Source organism: Chiloscyllium plagiosum, unplaced genomic scaffold (genome assembly GCF_037043375.1).
Source record: "Chiloscyllium plagiosum isolate Xiang-an unplaced genomic scaffold, Cpla_swu_hap1 HiC_scaffold_53X, whole genome shotgun sequence".
Lineage (NCBI taxonomy): Eukaryota > Metazoa > Chordata > Chondrichthyes > Orectolobiformes > Hemiscylliidae > Chiloscyllium > Chiloscyllium plagiosum.
The window spans coordinates 18,206,632-18,225,818 of NW_028270191.1; the positions used below are offsets into that span (position 1 = coordinate 18,206,632).

General features: G+C 41.4%; 1 protein-coding gene and 1 long non-coding RNA gene across 3 annotated transcripts in view; one reads left to right on the forward strand and one right to left on the reverse strand.

The window, feature by feature from the left end:
- The window catches only part of LOC122543329 (receptor tyrosine-protein kinase erbB-4-like), a 180,953-nt gene that overhangs the window by 105,682 nt on the left and 56,084 nt on the right, over positions 1-19,187 (forward strand). For both annotated transcript variants that reach the window (XM_043681858.2, XM_043681857.2), the window contains exon 3: positions 9,673-9,859. In XM_043681858.2, coding sequence (XP_043537793.2) covers positions 9,673-9,859 — 187 coding nt within the window. The remainder of the gene's footprint in view (positions 1-9,672; positions 9,860-19,187) is intronic.
- LOC148134659 (uncharacterized) overlaps positions 1-19,187 on the reverse strand; it is a 51,899-nt gene that overhangs the window by 22,797 nt on the left and 9,915 nt on the right. The gene's annotated exons all lie outside the window — the stretch shown is intronic.

A 19,187-nucleotide genomic window follows, 5' to 3' on the forward strand; every position in this document is an offset into this window, starting at 1 on the left:
CCATGATAGTCCATCTCTTAAAATAAATGCTGACAAGCACAGAATTGGAAAACCCCAGGCAGTCCTTGAGAGAAGAGTGGAAGATTTGAGGGTGGGTTTTGGAGTGGGAACGGGGATGCTGCAGAGGAGCGAGATCCAATTACACTTTTTTTTTAAAACATGCATTTATTTAGTCAAGGCAAACGTTCCCTATTTTTAAACTTTACATCACACCAGCTGGACTGAGAGGACTTCAAGGTCAGCATGTGTGAAGTCAATATGCACAGTATAGAGGCTATCCAGCCACAACAGGCTTCTCTGCAGCTGTCAATCTTTACTCAGAATTCGTAGTGAGCATGATCTCGGTTAATCCAGAATCAGCGGCTGCTGCTGACTTGTGAATGCTTCCTGACTCTGCAGATCTTTATGGCTGTTCCTAATGGGTTAGCCCAGACACTGTATGGCAGCAGACTATTTGGTTATGGATAGGATCACACCTGCCCTATCCTTTATTCACCCAGCATCCGCACACGTTCGTTTTCCAGTGGGGATTACAAGAGAAAGAGCTGTTGCTCAATAATTATTTCTTTCCATGAGGGCTAAAGAGGTAATTTATAGCTTCTAACAATTGCCCATGCTGAGAACAGCTCACTCCACACTCTTGATCTGTGTGACTTAGTGCTTTGCTAGGAGGAGCATTTACAAAGCCAGCAAAAAGACAGAGAGAAAGTATTCAGAGCCAGTGGATGTCTTAAAGCACTTTACATCCAATAAAGTACTTGAGAAGTACACTTAAGGTTGCAATGTAGAAAATGCAGAAGCCAAGCTGTGCACAGCAAACTCCCACAAACAGCAATATGATATTGATCAGATCATCATCTATTTTAGTGATGTTGGTTGAGGGACAAATCTTAACCTGGACACAAAGGAAAACTCGTTTGCTCTTTTTAATAATCGTACCCTGGGATCGTTCATGTCCACCAAAGCAAATAGGTGAGACCTTTGTTTAAAATCTTGTCTGAAAGCCTTATACCGTCTAAAGAAAGGCTTACATTTATATTGTGCATTTCATGACCTCAGCATGTTCCAAAGCACTTTATTTATTTAATAGATGTTTCTATTGAAAATTTCCAAAGCACTTTATAGCCAATGAAATAATTTTGAAGTACATACATTATTGCAATGTCACTGCTGCTCCTAGAAATCCAAAATACCTCTTGTTCCAACCAGATCCTGAGCAAGGTTCCCTAATTTGTTCCACTTGCAGACAGAATATCCCAAATTGTTAAACTCTCAGGTGAGAATTCTCTTCTTTTTATTAATTACGTGATTTCTGTCTGCATGATCTTCATTCCATGTACTTTACATCCACTGTTTTGTAAAATAAATGACAAAATTCCTTCTATTCTGTGAAAGAATTTCTTAGGACTATTTTCCCTGTCCTGGATACAGATCAACCTCAATTATTCAAACGAGACGGGCAGGGAGTATTTTGTTCGGATATCTACGAGTTCGGATAACATTTTTTACAGGACCTTGAGATCTTTTTCGCATTATCCGAAATTTGGATAATTGATGTTTGGATAACTGAGGTTGTTCTGTATTCCAATAGAGACGAAAAAAAACTAAAGATGCTGGAATCCAAAGTAGACAGGCAGGAAGCTGGAAGAACACAGCAACTTAGGTGGCACCAGGAGGTGGAGGAGTTGACGTTTTGTGAATAAACCGTTCTCTAGGACTGGCTTGCTGTGTTCTTCCAGCCTCCTGCTGGATATTCTAATGGCCAGATAATCACTGAGCAGTGCAGACTGGAGTTGCGCATCAGGACCCTGCAGAATCCAGACACAGCAGGCATCTTGGGAATTGCCTTGAAATTTAAGGTTCTGATTGGTAATTCTCATGAATCTTTGGGGAGAAAAACCCTTAATGTTAGAAAATTTGGAGCATTCAGCTTCTGCTGATATTACCCACGAAAAATTAGACATTTTAAAACGCTAGTCTAACGCCTGTGCAAATATTAACCAGATCCCCCACCACAACTTTTCTCTCTCTCTCTCTCTCTCACACACACTCACACACTCACACACTCACACACACACTCACACACTTTGACACTTCCAGTCTCCTGACAATATTTCATCCTCCACCCCCTCCACAACACAATTCAATTCTACCCTCCCCCCTCCAAAACCAGCCCAATCAGCCTCCAAGTCCTGGTCTGAAAACCCACCAACTCTCTCAACACCAACCACCTCACCATCAGCCTGGGATCCAAACCCTTTGATCTGCTGGCCTTGACATCTTCCCCCCCAACCTTGCTCACCACCCCTGCCAACTCCAGCCACACCTCTCCCCAATGGCTCCAACAACCATGCCCCTCCTGACCCACCATAAGTATATTATCACTTATTTGGCACATTACCCACTTGACACCTTAATCTTTTAGCCAACCACCACCCTAACCCCACACTTACTTTCTACCCTTACCCTTTCACAGCAGCAGTCAAAGGGTCTGGCTATGTTGCTGGACATTTAAAGCTCAGAAATTAGCACGCTGCTGCAGAAAAAAGGGGCATGGGTTGACTTCTCCAGACTATCCTGTTCCGAAAAGCTGCCTGTGTTTCCATTTGGACCACATTAATTACAATGTGAACTATTACAATGCAGGTTACTTCTTTACTAATACAAGAGTAAAAATACTACTGAAACTGAAAATCTGAAATATAAGCAGACAATACTGAAAACAATGGGAATCCAGGTCAGGCAGCATCTGTGGGAAGAGAAACAGTTGCATAGCGTTTCAGGTTAGTGACCTTTGGTTAGAACTCTACCAAGTTTCCATTACGACTGGAAGTCCTAGCTTAGGCAAAGGAGAGCTGCAATGCTGAAGGTCCTGGTCTTCAAGTAAGATTTTCAGGTGAACTTAAAAGATTCCATTAACATCCTTTTGAAAAATGACCAATATTGCCCTAACCAACATGACCTGAATCAGATTTTTTTGTGTATGAGTCTGTCTGTTGCATATTTTGCTTGGCAAACAGAAAGCCATTATTGGTTGAAAAGCTCTTGAAACATTCCAACAACGGAAGAAGGAGCCATGCAAATTAATTGAGGTTTATGAAGTCTGTTTGACCATTTACCATACTGTGGGGAGAAATGAAAGTAGTTTTCTCAATTGAAATACAGGAATTTGCCACATTGATCAGTATACAGAGTACTAAAGAACACACAATCGTTACTTCAAACCACAAGTAAGGTACTGCCTGTCTGGACCTCGACAGGGCCAGGGGTCATTTAAAAATTACTGAGACAAGAAATGCAGAAACTTTTCTGTTGGTTTATAAATGTTGAAGATGCTCCTCAAAAAGGCAAACAACTGCTTTAGGCCCTGAGGGCCTATTTTTATTTTTCAACTTTCCAAAGGATGTTTTGTTTTAATAATTCCTGAATAGGGGATCATTGGAAGCTGACAACCAAAAGTTTTATTTATTTCCTTTCAATCTTCTCTCCATTTCTTTCCCTTCTTCTCTTGAAGGCAGTAACTCCTTGCTGGGTGCCAAGCACTTATATAGTGCCTTGTCCAAATACCCAGTCTTCATCTGTGAACTGAGGGGTCAGCAACATGACTCAACTGGGGGAAACCTTGCACTCAAGCCTGATTACTATTTCGTGTTGACCTTCGCATCCATGTGCACTTTCCAACAGAGATCATTGGATGGAAACAGCAGTGGGAAGTTTTGTTGATATTTCCCCTCCTTGGCCCACAATTCAGATGGCAAATGTAGCATTCCAAATGCTGTGTCAGCTGTGATCACCTAACTAGGGCAAGTGTATTAAAGTATCTCTTAATTTCTGCATTGTGTCTGGAGGTGGCCTGAGCTCTTCTAAAGACAAATATCACAAACATTTTGACAACACACTATACTTGCATCTTCTCTCCTTTATTGAGCACCAAGGCTGATTGAGTGGAATATGTGCACCTCCTTATTCCCAATGGATGAAGCCTCATAAGCTTCTCTCTTTCTCTGAACTTGAGTTTGCATTGTGGACCAACTTCAAGTTAATGAGCTCCTGCGGGATGCTGAAATGAATTTGAGCTTAAATGAATGCATTTCCTTGTAAATTCTTTCAGTAACAGGAGGTCAAAGGGCAGATCATTTGTTACAAATCACCCTGACGTGGGTACCCTGAGTTCAGCTTGTCCAGTTTCCTTGCTTTGCCTGCTGGTACTGTCACTGCTGATGAGTCACGTGTCAGGAGGCAGTTTAATATTTATACTCCGTTATTTACTAGAAAGGCAGCACAATGAACTGTTAGACAGCTATGTTGTGCTGAAATAAGACACTCTTGTTACTGTTGCAGCACAAGTCAGAGAGATTCAAATTCAGGAGACTGGGCGGCATTGAGTGTTAGCATGTTCTCCAGTAGCTTCTGGAAGCTGGGTTCTAATGCAGTCCACACTGAATTGGCAAAAGGCTGTTTTCTCTGAAATTGTAGTTCCAGTTCTTGTGAATTTACAATGATGAAAATCTCCCTTCATTATGATCTTGTCAGTAAAGACACACTCTCACTTTAATTCTGCTGCTATCTCAATGAGGAAAAAAGGGGAGAAAATGGAAAGATGGGGAGCTTTATGGAACTCCAAACATTAAATTGGCTGGTGGAGAGATAGCAAAGTTCATACTAATGCAGTAAGGAGTGAACATATGAGTTTATGGCAAATATTACAATTGTATATAATGCTTTACTCTTTATTTAACCCTGTGTTGTAGCTGCCTCAGATAGTTTTAATGGGGACATTGTAGAGGGAGTATTATTCTGTATCTAACCCTGTGCTGTCCCTGTCCTGAGAGTGTTTGATGGGGACATTGTAGTGGGAGTTTTACTCTGTATCTGACCCTGTGCTGTCCCTGTCTTGGGAATGTTTGGGGACAGTGCAGAGAGAGCTTTACTCTGTATCTAACCCTGTGCTATCCCTGTCCTGGGAGTGTGCGATTAGGACAGTGCAGAGGGAGTTTTATTCTGTATCTTACATTGTCCCCATCAAACACTCTCAGGACAGGGACAGCACAGGGTTAGATACAGATTAAACCTCTCTCTGCTCTTTTAAACTGAAAGTAATCTGAAAGTAAATCTTCCTTGAAATTGTCCCCATGAAACACTCCCAGGACAGGGACAGCACAATGTTGAGGGAGATTACTTTCAGTTTAAAAGAGATTTAATCTGGATCCAACCCCATGCTGTCCTTGTCCTGGAAGTGTTTGATAGGGATGATGTCAAGAGCATTTTATTTTCAATTTACGTTTAGTTCGACAGAGTAGAATGAGTTTTACTCTGTATTTGACCCTGTATTGTCCCTGAATTTGGAATGTTTCATGGGGACAGTGTTGAGGAAGCTTTACTTTCAGTCTTAAAACAGTAGAGAGAGTTTTACTCTGTAATCCATGCTGTATCTGTCCTGGAAGGCAAAGAGTCATACAACATAGAAAAAGTCTCTTCGGCCCACTATGCATATGCTAACCAACAAACAGCAAAATACACTAATCCCATTTGTCTGCACTTAGTCCACAGTTTACTATGCCCTGGCATTTTAAGTGCTTGTCCAGCTGCTGCTTAAATATTGTGAGAGTACATACCTCCAGCACCCTCTCAAGCAGCACGTTCCATATTTCTATCACTCTCTAGGTGAAACCATTTTCCTCAGATCCCCTCTAAACATTTACTCCTCAGCTTAAATGTATGTCCTTTGGTCTTAGACATAGGGGTAGCATGGTGGCTCAGTGGTCAGCACTGCTGCCTTACAGCACCAGGGACCCAGGTTCAATTCCAGCCTCAGGTGACTATCTGTGCAGAATTTGCACATTCTCCCCATGTTTGCGTGGGTTTGCTCCGGTTTCCTCCCACAATCCAAAGATGTGCAGGTTAGGTGAATTGGCCATGCTAAGTTGCCCGTAGTGTTTCAGGGATGTGTAGGTCAGGTGCATTAATCAGGGGTAAATGTAGTGTAGGGGAATGGGTCTATGTGGGTTACTCTTTGGAGGGTTGGTGTGGACTTGTTGGGCCTAATGGCCTATTTCCACAGTGTAGGGATTCTATGATATCTGCCAGGGGAAAAGATTCACACGATTTACCCTGTCCATGCCTCTCAATTTTGTTTTCCTCAATCACCCCCTCAGCCTCCTCTGTTTTCCAGGTAAAACAAGCCCAGTCTATCCAGTCTCTCCTCGAAACTGAGACTTTCCATCCCAGGTAACATCCTGGTGAATGACCTCTATATTTTCTCCAGTGCAATGATGTCCTTCGGATGTGGCGACCAGAACTGCATATGGTATTCCATCTGTAGGCTAACCAATGCTTTATAAAGTTGTAACAAGACTTCCTTGCTCCTATATTCCATACCCTGGCTAATGAAGGCAAGCATCCCATACACGACCTTCACCACTGTGTCAACCTGTGCTGACACCGATCTATGGACTTCTGCACCAAAGTCTCTTTGTTCCTCAGTGCTCCATAGGGATATTCATAGTGTATATTCTTCCCTTATTTAGTGCTCCCAAAATGCATTACCTTGTGCTTGTCAGAGCTAAATTCCATCCGCCATTGCTCTGCCCAATTTACCAGCTGATGATTATCAGATTGTAACCTGAGACTATCCTCTTTACTATCAATAACACCACCAATTTTCATGTCATCTGCAAACCTACTAATCACACCTCCTGCACTCACATCCAAGTTGTTAATGTACATGACAAATAGCAAGGGTCCCAGCACTGATCCCTGTGGTACACCATTGGTCACAGACTTCCAATCACTAAAAAAAAACCCTCCTATTTGCAAACCAATTTTGGGTCCAGTTTGCAAACTTATGTTGGATCCTATGGACTCTTACCCTTTGGGCCAGCCTTCCATGTAGGACCTTGTCAAAGGCCTTACTGAATCCATGTAAACCACATCAGTTGTATTACCTCATCAGTATATTTCAATTAAATTAGTCAGACAGGATCTCCCTGTAATAGATTCACATTGAGTATCTTTGCCTTTCCAAGTGTTGATTAATCCTGTCCCTCTAAATTTTTTCCAATAATTTCTCTACCACTGACATCAGGCTAACTGGTGTGTAATTAACTGGCCTATCCTGATGCCCTTCTTGAACAAAGGAATCACATTAACTATTCTCCAATCATCTGTGGTTAGTGAAGTACTAAATAACTCTGTCAAGGCCTCAGCAATCTTCTCCATTGCTTCCCATCTCATCAGGTCCTGGGGATTTATACCTGTTTTCCCATTAAAACTAGAGCCTCACCAGGAGAAGGTGGGTACTGTAGATGCTGGAGGTTAGAGTCAAGATTATAGTGCTGAAAAAGTACAGCAGGTCAGGCAGCATCTGAGGAGCAGGAATGAAGAAGTGCTTTTGCCCGAAACGTCGATTTTCCTGCTCCTCGGATGCTGCCTGACTTGCTGTGCTTTTCCAACACTACTCTAATCTTGGCTCGAGAGCCTCACCATCCCAACTGAAATCCCCAGCTACAATGTCTTTCTCCTTTATGAATATAGATGAGAAATATTCATTTAAGATCTCACCCACATCCTCTGGCTCCACACACAGGTTGCCTGTTTGGTCTTTAACAGGCACCACTCTAAAACACCTTGGGGTTTTTCTTGATCCTATCTGCCAAAGATATTTCATTGCCCCTCTTTGCCTTCCTAATTTTATTTTTTAAGCAACCCCCTACACCCTATACCTTTGAAGGGCCTCCCCTGTTTTTAATCCATTATACCCAACATAAGCTTCCTTTTTCCTTTCTCAACTCTCAGTATCCCCTAAACATCCAGGGCTCCCTGGACTTGCTGCTCTTGCCATTCATTCTTAAAGGAATACGCTAGCCCTGAATTCTTACTATACTATTTTTAAAAGATTCCCACTTTCCAAATGTAGACCTATCTGCAAGTCTACTTTTGCCAGATCCTGTCTAATGATATTGAAATTGGCCTTCCCCCAGTTTAGACACTGCTGCACTAGTGTTGAAAAGGGTGGCGCTGGAAAAGTACAGCAGGAATGTGGGGAGGGGGAAAAGGGGCTGAGTGATAAATATGAGGGTGGGGGTGGGGGAAAGATTGCTGGGAAGGCGATAGGTACAGTAGATGCAGATGGGGGTGATGGTGATAGGTCAGAGGGGAGGGTGGAGTGCATAGGTGGAAAGTAAGATGGACAGGTAGGACAGTTCAAGGGGAACGGTGCCGAGTTGGATGTGGGATGAGGTGGGGGAAGGGGAGATGAGGAAACTGGTGAAGTTGACATTGATGCCGTGTAGTTCATTTAAGTATTCACACTTCTGCCCTTTGCTTATTGCTTCCCACAATGACTTAAAGTTATGATCATCATCCCCATATGTTTGATGCAACAGTGCAGAGTTCAGCCATTTATGTGGTTAGGCAACACAGTATAAACAAATTGAGGGAAGATCTGAATATTAAAAATGAAATAAAATGTATTTTTATACCTCCAGTTTATACCTCTCTTCTAGAGACACTAATTGCTTCTGGTTATCCTCTACTACCTTGTCTATTCTGTGAATCTAAGACCAACAGACCTAGATTTCTGATTCTTATTATTTTAATGCTGATCAGAAATATTTGTTATACTGAGCAGAATACCTGTGAGGAAGTCATTGCTGAACACCACATTCATCAACCAAAATCCCCACACAGGCATTCTTCAGCAGGCATCATAGAATTATAGATTGGTTAGAGCACAGAAGGAAAAAAATGCCCAGATGATGTGACCATCATATTCAGCAGCTGTTTGACACAAATAATAAGTGTTCATCACAAGTAATAGCTCTCACATTTTGTATTTGTGAAAGAGACTGAATCATGAAATCAACCAGAAACATGATTGTTATTATTTTTGGGACAGTGAACATTTGTGAACATAAACCAAAATTCATTTAAGACCAATATTGTTGCTGAGATTGAATTGAGGTTACTAGTTCTTGAATTGTGAACAAATTGGATTTACATAATGCCTTTAACACAGCTTCATAAGAGTATCATCATTAAAACTTTGCAACATCGAGCTATATAAGGAGATATTAGGATAAGTCAGCAAAAGATTGATTAAGGAGGTAGGTTTTAAGAAGCATCTTAGAAGAAAAGAGAAGTCTAAGTTAGGGAGAACAGCTCTCCTAGCCCCATTCTCCTGCCTTTTCCCTGTAATCATGTAAATGTTTTCTCTTCAGATAATTATCCAACACGCTGTTGAAAGTTAAGATTGAAACAGCCTCCATTGTGCACTCAAGGTGGTCCTAACCACTTGCTATGTAAAGGCATTCTTCCTCATGTCATTCACCTTAATTCAATACCTTTTTATTCTCTTGATTCTTTCGTCAGTGGACAGTGGTCAGAAATGGGACCCTGTCTGATTTCTCAGCCCCAATTCTCGCCTCCAAATTCTGAACTGAGGCCAGTTCTGTCATTCCCCTGTTGTCCTCTGTGAGATCAAATAAGTCAACACAGGCCAGGACTGAAGCAAAAGTTCCTCTTATCCCAGCTTCACTCTGGGGAGTGTATTGCAAATTCAGCCATTGGGGCACTGATTTCTTCCTCATTAAATTATGTTATTGTCTAATGATTACACCCCTTATACTGACTTAATTTTGCTTTCTATTCCACCCACCCTTCCCTCACTCACAGTCGATCCGGGAGGTGACTGGATACGTTCTAGTGGCTCTCAATCAGTTTGAGTATCTTCCTTTAGAAAACCTACGAATTATACGTGGCACAAAGCTGTATGATGACAAGTATGCACTCTCGGTCATTCTCAATTATCGGAAGGATGGAGTTCATGGGTTGAAACAGCTTGGATTTAAACAGCTAACAGGTAGGATTGTTGAAATGCTGGGTGAATGGAGAAGCTGTTGGGAGGATCAGTGCAATACAAAGAGGGCAAGGCATAGATTCCCTTTTACCAATGTCGATTCAGCACTTGACTAAGCTCCTAACCGTGGATTTCCAATGACTGTGGGCACCTTTGCAGACATTGTGACTTTTTCTCCTATTCTGAAAGGAGTGCTCAGGTCAAGTCCCATAGACAACTGTACCTGACCAATGAGAACATATATATTGAGTGTTGACAAGCTGTTTAACCATCAAGGTGAAAGGTTCCGACCTGAGACATCAACTCCTCTCCTCCTATGATGCTGCTTGACCTGCTATGCTTTTTCAAGTTCCACACTTTATTGACTCTGACTTTCCAGCATCTGCAGTTCTCACTATCGTTTAGTTGGAAGAAAGCCTACTAAGAACAAGCTGCCCAGTTAAACCTTCTTATTTCTGAAAAGAAAACCTTCTATTAAGTTCAAGTGAAATCTATTTGTTCTTTTGAAAAAGTGATTGAAGGAACATCTCCAGTTTGTGTTTCCTGAGCAAGCTTATCTGTAAGACTTATGCATGGAGTCAGAGGACATAGGGGAAGTGCTAAATGAATATTTTTTGTCAATAGTCTTTTTCTAGTGTGACTATGTTGGTTGAGGAGAATACTGAGATTCAGGCTACTAGACTAGATGGAATTGAGGTTCACAAGGAGGAGGTGTTAGCAATTCTGGAAAGTGTAAAAATAGATAAGGGCTGGATTCCTGGGATTCTCTGGGAAGCCAGGGAGGAGATTGCCGAGCCTTTGGCATTGATCTTTATGTTGTCATTGTCGATAGGAATAGTGCCAGAAGACTTGAGGATAGCAAATGTTGTTCCTTTGTTCAAGAAGGGGAATAGACCAGTGAGCCTTATTTCGCTTGTGGGTAAAGTGTTGGAAAAGATTATAAGAGATAGGATTTATAATCATCTAGAATGGAATAAGCTGATTAGGAATAGTCAACACGGTTTTGTGAAGGGTAGGTCGTGCCTCACAAACCTCATTGAGTTCTTTGAGAAGGTGACCAACCAGGTGGATGAGGGCAAAGTGGTTGATGTGGTGTGTATGGATTTCAGTAAGGCATTTGATAAGATTCCCCACAGTAGGCTATTGTACAAACTATGGAGGCATGGGATTGAGGGTGATGTAACGGTTTGGATCATAAATTAGCTAAGCTGAAAGAAGTGGTTAATGGTGGTTAATGGAAAATGTTCATCCTGGAGTTCAGTTACTAGTGGTGTACTGCAAGGATCTGTTTTGGGTCCACTGCTGTTTATCATTTTTATAAACGACCTGGATGAGGGCATAGAAGGATGGGTTAGTAAATTTGCGGATGACACTAAGATCAGTGGAATTGTGGATAGTGCAGAAGGATGTTGTAGGTTACAGAGGGACATGGATAAGCTGCAGAGCTGGGCTGAGAGGTGGCAAATGGATTTTAATGTGGAAAAGTGTGAGGTGATTCACTTTTGGAAGGAGGAACAAAAATGCAGAGTACTGGGCTTAATGATAAGATTCTTGGTAGTGTAGATGAGCAGAGAGATCTTAGTGTCCATGTACATAGATCGCTGAAAGTTGCTACTCAGGTTGATAGGGTTGTTAAGAAGGCATATGGTGTGTTAGTTTTTATTAGTAGAGGGATTGAGCTTCAGAACCATGAGGTCATGCTGCAGCTGTACAAAACTCTGGTGTGGCTGCACTTGGAATATTGCATACAGTTCTGGTCACCGCATTATAGGAAGCATGTGGAATCTTTGGAAAGGATTCAGAGGAGATTTACTAGGGTGTTGCCTGGTAAGGAGGGAAGGTCTTACGAGGAAAGGCTGAGGGACTTGAGGCTGTTTTCATTGGAGAGAAGAAGGTTGAGAGGTGACTTAATTGAGACATATAAGATAATCGGAGGGTTAGATATGGTGGACAGTGAGAGCCTTTTTTCCTTACATGGTGATGGCTAACACAAGGGGGCATAGCTTTAAATTGAGGGGTGATAGATATAGGACAGATGTCAGAGGTAGTTTTTTTATTTGGAGTAGTAGGGGGATGGAATGCACTGCCTGCAATAGTAGTAGACTCGCCAACTTTAAGGGCACTTAAATGGTCATTGGACAAACATATGGATGAAAATGGAATAGTGTAGCTAGAAGGGTTTCAGATTGGTTTCACAAGTCGGTGCAACATCGAGGGCCAAAGGGCCTGTACTGCGCTGGAATGTTCTATGTTCTAAGACTTCAAAAACAACCATACATGATTAGTGACTGACCACATGTGCGAGAACATTTGAGCAATAGACACTCCAATATTCTATCTTTTGTTCTTTTGCCTTTAAACATTATCTATTTAATAAAGTGATTTTTTTCCAGAAAGCTAATCTCTGCAGAGCAACCTTTTATTTTTCTCTTCTCCTTGAGGGTCTGCATGTTTACACGTGTGTTTTGGGGATATTTAGAGGAAGAAGAATTTCGGTTTCTATCTTACTGACTGTATGTTAACTAGTTATTGCATCTTTTTGAATCAGTTTTGCTTTAATAATAAACCAATAATTGTTTTGATTTTAAAAAATCAGGTTGACTGATCTTGTCACTTTAAAAACTCAATATAGGTAAGGCATTTAATTGGTCATCTTGGTAATTGGAGAAAAGTATTTTTATTTATACTTTGTGACTGGTGAAATAATGGAGCTCGAGCAACAATGCACTCCTCCAGCCCTGGTCGTAACGAAGGAAGTTGATTAAATTAAGAAGGAGGCATTGTTTCAGATCTGAAGGCTTGCAAATTAAGCAGGTGGAAAAGAAGACTGTCTGTCTGTTTTGTACCGACAATCTCTTGGTGTTTCCCTCCAGCTCATTCGAATTCTCTGTTAAATCCATGGGTTTGGATGATACTTGACGGGTGTAATTAAAAGATTTATTTGTTGTGACTTTTGCAATGAGTCAGTGAGAAAAGCACAGTTTCTGTCAAACCAGATTTTCAGCCGGGGAACAGGATTGGAGCCAAATTTCAGAAAGCAAAGCAGCAAAAAGGATATGCATGGTGAAATTTAGCCAGCAGAAAGCCACCCTGCAGCTTTTCTGCTATGCATCATACTCACCCATCCTGCTTCTTCTCTTGAAGAGTTTGTTTCACACTGCCTATACAGGTGCCAAGAACCCCTCTAATATGTCATCCAGCTTTCTCAAGATGGAACTCAGACAGTCAGTGTGAGTGGACTGTTTGACTAGGACACATCAAAGTTGAGTCTGATTCTATTCCCATCTGATACTACATAAAACGCATTTTACAGTTGAAATGTGCTGAACTACAAGAACCCTGACTGGTTTTCCTCTTCTTAGCTAGAGGCTAATTGCTCTGCCCCAGTTAGGACCCAGAATTACATTTTGCATTCTGAGAACAACCTAGCTCTCAATGTCAACAAAACCAAGGAATTCATTATTGACTTTCAGTGGGATGTTACTCATGCCCCCCTACACATTAACAGCACAGAGATGGAACAAATGGAGAATGTCAAGCTCCTGGGAGTGGTCATCCACAACAAGCTTTCTTGGACTCTTCATGTGGACGCACTGCTTACAAAGGCCCAACAACGTCTCTTCTTCCTCAGGCAGCTCAGGAAATTTGGCATGACGACGAATACCCTTCCCAACTTCTATAGGTGCACTACCGAGAGCATTCTGTCTGGATGTATCACTACCTGGTATGGCAACTGTACCATTCAAGATCGGAGATGATTACAGAGAGTGGTGAACTCGGCCCGGACAATCACAAAGGCCAACCTCCCATCTTTAGAATCCATCACCAGGCCCACTGTCAAGGAAGGGCTGCCAGCATTCTCAAAGATCCATCCCATCCTGGCAATGCTTTTCTACAACCTCTACCATTGGGGATAAGTTACAGAAGCCTGAACACACGCACCAGCTGGTTTCGCAACAGTTTCTATCCTACTGTTGTTAGAATACTGAATGGACTCACAAACCCTTAACATTCGCCTGTCCCTGTGTTTTTGTATTTACCGCTGGTAACCTATTATTTACTTATCTAAGATATTTAACTATGTGAACTGCTTGTATTGCTCGCAAGACAAAGCTTATATTTGTGCTTTGGTAGACTTGACAATATATTCAATTCAATTCAAATTCATACCAGAAATTGAATTGGAGATGTCCTGATCTATATGACTTAGTTCCTCATATTGGGTCATGAGGGAGCTCATGATAAAGCTTGTTGCAAAGCGAATGTCTTGAATGGCCCTGCCATGATCAGGTTGAGTATTGATGTTCTCTTTACAAGTACCCTTTCAGTGAATGTAGGTCAGTAATCGAGGTAGATCCTATAGCCCCTCCATCATCCTGGTTACACTGCAGGGCAAATATAGCAATTGGGAGACTGCATGTGCATTAATGAGGCTTCAAAGTAACTGAAGATAACAACAATTTGCATTTATGTAGTGCTTTTAGTGTACCAAAATATCCTAAAGCACTTCAGAGCTGCATCATCAGACAAAACGACACCTCAGCCATTTAATGAGATATTAAGTCAGATGATCAAATGTTTGGTTAAGGAAATAGTTTTAAGAATCATAGAATCCCTACAGTGCAGAAAGGTGCCATTTGGTCCATCAAGTCTACACCAACCTTCTGAAAAGCAACTTGAAGATTTTGTTGCCAAAGGTGGAGTGATTAAAATTGAGCTCCTGGAGGAGGGCAGATATTTTGGAAGGTTGTAGGGTGAAAGCAAGTTGTTGGTCTGCATGGGTGAGCTCAGTGATTAGCCCATCTTTGCTTTGAATTGGAATTATGAGCTTGAAGCAGTGGTAGCAGTTGGTTAACTTTACTGTCACTGGCACATTTGGTCAGAGATATTCAGTGAAAGTTTCTCCTTCAACAAACTTTTGATGCCTTCATTTACACTTCAGGGTGGCCTCCAATAGACCTCTTGTTATTGTATAAAGAGAGCTCACATTTGTATTCCTTAACCAGCTCCTCGGAAAATGCCTTTCTCCTGAGATTGCTGCCACCAGCCTTCTGTAATGTAGACTCGATCCTGTGCATTCATCTGGTGGCACATTGTGGAATTACAAAGATTTTTACTTCAAAGATAAAAATCACACAACACCAGGTTATAGTCCAACAGGTTTGATTGGAAGCACACGAGCTGGTGTGCTTCCAATCAAACCTGTTGGACTATCACCTGGTGTTGTGTGATTTTTAACTATGTACACCCCAGTCCAACATCGGCATCTCCAAATCATGACTACTTCAAAAATAAAAGCAAAAAAGTGCCATGTTAATGCAAGCAATGAGTACTTAAATGTGTGAACTTATGTAGCAACAGATATTGTCAAATATTCATCTCATCAATTCGCTTTACAGAGTGTAGCTTCCTTTGGCTTGTAATGTCACAAATTGTTAGTTATCCTGTTGCTTCTGGACGTATTGGAATAAATTCGGTTCTTGAACAAGAGGAACAGATTTCCCCGTTATCCCTATCCTCTCCGAAATCCACTCTTTAGAATCCATCCTTAAACCCTTCCAACTTCCACTCAGCTTTCAGTCATCCATCTCATCTCTCAGCCTTTAATGCACTAGCTATCTTTCCCTTTCATCTCTGCGAAGCCATTTTTCTACATAAAAGACCTCGTGTCTTGTTGTTAATTGTGACCTGTGCTGGAGATCAGTACTGATTCAAAGTTCTCACGCTTAGAATCATACAGTAAGAAAACAGACCCTTCGATCCAACTCATTCGCGCCAACCAGACATCCCGATCTGACCTTTCCCTTTTTGCCAGCACTTGGCCTACATCCCTCTGAACCCTTCCTGTGCATGTAACCATCCAGATGCCTTTTAAATGTTGTAACTGTATCCACCTCCACCACTACTTCTGGCAGCTCATTCCAAACACGCACCACACTCTGCATTAAAACATTGCCCCTCAGGTCCTTTCTAAATCTTTCCCCTCTAACTTAAACCTATGTCTTTAGTTTTGGATTCCCCCACCCTAGGAAAAAGACCGTGGCTATTCACCCCATCCATGCTCCTCATTCCTATTTAAAAATGATTTTCCTCCGTGAAGAAAGTGTATATTTAATTATTTTGACTTGGTTTCCTCCCACCCTCAGTATAGGCTGTATGTACATCAAGGTATGTAGAAGTTATGCTGAAGAATTTGTCTTTTCACCTTCTATTTTTAATGGAAGTGGGAAGGGGGCATTTACAACTAAAGTCAACATGATACTTTTCAGCAGTTGCATTTTGAATTATCAACAGTTGAGAGTTCCATTGCAGAAGGAAAAGAGCAGCCATTTTAATAAACACAAATTTGGCAAATACATTGTACGGTACCAGAGACTATGAATTGATCTCTTCAACACAATGTACATCACTGTACAAATACAGAAAATGATAGTGCTTCAGCTAGTCTATAAGATTCAACAGACCAGTGAGGAATGCTGAGAAAATATACACTCTTTGCATCCAGTGTTACGACACAGGGTAAACTCTCCTGCTTAATTTAAACCAGCAACTCAGAAAAGATTTATTCCATGCAGTAATCTGTGAAAATTTAAGAGGCCAAGAACTATTTAAAGTAAAAATGAACAACTTTATTTCTTAAAGTATAACAGAGAATCACTAACTAACAACTATTCACAACTTCTTCCTCTAACCTATCTTTTACTTTCCCCTCTACAATCTTGATCCAATAAAAATCTCGATTAAGATTTACAAAACAAAACTACTTATCTCAAAACCAGGCAGCTTTCAGTTCTTCTCTGTATTCCTGTCTTCTTTTCTTCTTGTTCGGGATTCTGCTTCACAGGTTACTGATCGATAAAGGTACCTTTAAGAGAGCTATTTTCGGGCAGTTTTTACAAGCCAGTAGCTTGGCAGTTCTCTTCTCAACTGTTCAATTTTCCCCCGTCTTATACTCCCAAAGCATCGAATTGTATCATTGGCTTTTAAGATTGTCAATATACTAAATTCAAACTGGATTGGAATTTGGTTTTTTTGGGGGGATATAATTTAAACTGATTGGCCTAATTCGAATCTGTTTGTGTCTCCAAGCAACCAGCTACCCTTACTGCTGGACCAAAAGGTTACATTATGTCTTTTTTAAGAACACCTGGTGCTGTCAAGTAGTTCAGTTACTTTTAACTCTCTTAAAGGTACACTACACCCACATTTTCATAACACCAGCATTATTCTGACCGCTCAAATATATTGCTCTGTTTTTGCACTTCACAAAAAAATCTCCTGTTGCAATATGTTTCTCCAGTGAATAAATATATTTATTTTATTTAACAAATGCAAAACCCCTTCATTTGTTGAGGTTAAGGTGATTAGTCCAACACTTAGTCTGTGGGGGGCATGCTTCAGGAACACGCAAAATAGAATCATGCAGCATGGAAACAGACACTTCAGTCCATTTTGTCCACGCTAACCAGACATCCAAATTTGAACCTATCCCATTTGCCAGCATTTGGCCCATATCCATCTGAACCCTTCCTATGCATTTATCCATCCAGAAGCCTTTTAAACGTTGTAATTGTACCAGCTATATGGACTTCAGTAAGGCGTTCAACAAGGTTCCCCATGGGACACTGGTTAGCAAGGTTAGATCTCACGGAATAAAGGGAGAACTAGCCATTTGGATACAGAACTGGCTCAAAGGTAGAAGACAGAGGGTGGTGGTGGAGCGTTGTTTTTCAGACTGGAGGCCTGTGACCAGTGGAGTGCCACAACGATTGGTGCTGGGCCCTCTACTTTTTGTCATTTACATAAATGATTTGGATGCGAGCATAAGAGGTACAGTTAGTAAGTTTGCAAATGACACCAAAATTGGAATTGTAGTGGACAGCGAAGAAGGTTACCTCAGATTACAACAGGATCTTGACCAGATGGGCCAATGGGCCGAGAAGTGGCAGATGGAGTTGAATTCAGATAAATGCAAGGTGCTGCATTTTGGGAAAGCAAATCTTAGCAGGACTTATACACTTGGGAGTGCAGGTTCATAGCTCCTTGAAAGTGGAATCGCAGGTAGATAGGATAGTGACAAAGGCGTTTGGTATGCTTTCTTTTATTGGTCAGAGTATTGAGTACAGGAGTTTGGAGGTCATGTTGTGGCTGTACAGGACATTGGTTTGGCCACTGTTGGAATATTGCGTGCAATTCTGGTCTCCTTCCTATAGGAAAGATGTTGTGAAACTTGAAAGGGTTCAGAAAAGATTTACAAGGATGTTGCCAGGGTTAGAGGATTTGAGCTACAGGGAGAGGCTGAACAGGCTGGGGCTGTTTTCCCTGGAGCGTCGGATGCTGAGGGGTGACTTTATAGAGGTTTACAAAATTATGAGGGGCATGGATAGGATAAATAGAGAGACTCTTTTCCCTGGGTTTGGGGAGTCCAGAACTAGAGGGCATAGGTTTAGGGTGAGAAGGGAAAGATATAAAAGAGACCTAAGGGGCAACCTTTTCACGCAGAGGATGGTACGTGTATGGAATGAGCTGCCAGAGGAAGTGGTGGAGGCTGGTACAATTGCAACATTTAAAAGGCATTTGGATGGGTATATGAATAGGAAGGGTTTAGAGGGATATGGGGCAAGTGCTGGCAAATGAGACTAAATAGGTTAGGATATCTGGTCAGCATGGATGAGTTGGACTGAAGGGTCTGTTTCCGTGCTGTACATCTCCTTGACTTTAGTATGCCATGTCTGTCTCCAACAGGACCTTGTGCAAGACCAACTGTTTTGCCACTCAAAGTAAGTGTGCCATCATCAGACTGAGTGGAGGCATTATAACTTCAACATTAACTCTCTTTCAGAACCATCATCTTATATAAAATTACTCCATTCAACAATAGCGACTTGCATTTATATAGCATCTTTAACATAGTAAAATATCGCAAAGGTGTTTGGTTGGAACTGAGCCATATAAGGAGATAGGGGATTGATTTAACAAAAACCTTGGTCAAAGAGAGAGGTTATTATATGGTACAATCTGTTCTGATATAATGGGATAGTTCTGTTTCTGTGCAATCCTGCTTTATAAGAAAATTGTGTAATAGCAGCACCATTTAAACAAATGAGACTGGAATCGTGTTATAGCCAAAACAGATGAGGAAAGGTTGTGTTCTACAAATAATGGTCTAAATTCTTCAATCGCGTTATAGACAATGCACGTTGAAGAAAGATGTGTTATTGCAGAACCAACTGTATGACTGAAAGAATGAGATGGGGGGGGGGGGGGGGGGAAGGAATTCCAGAACCTGGGGACCTGGCAGCTAAAGGCATAGGTGCCAATGGCGCACAAT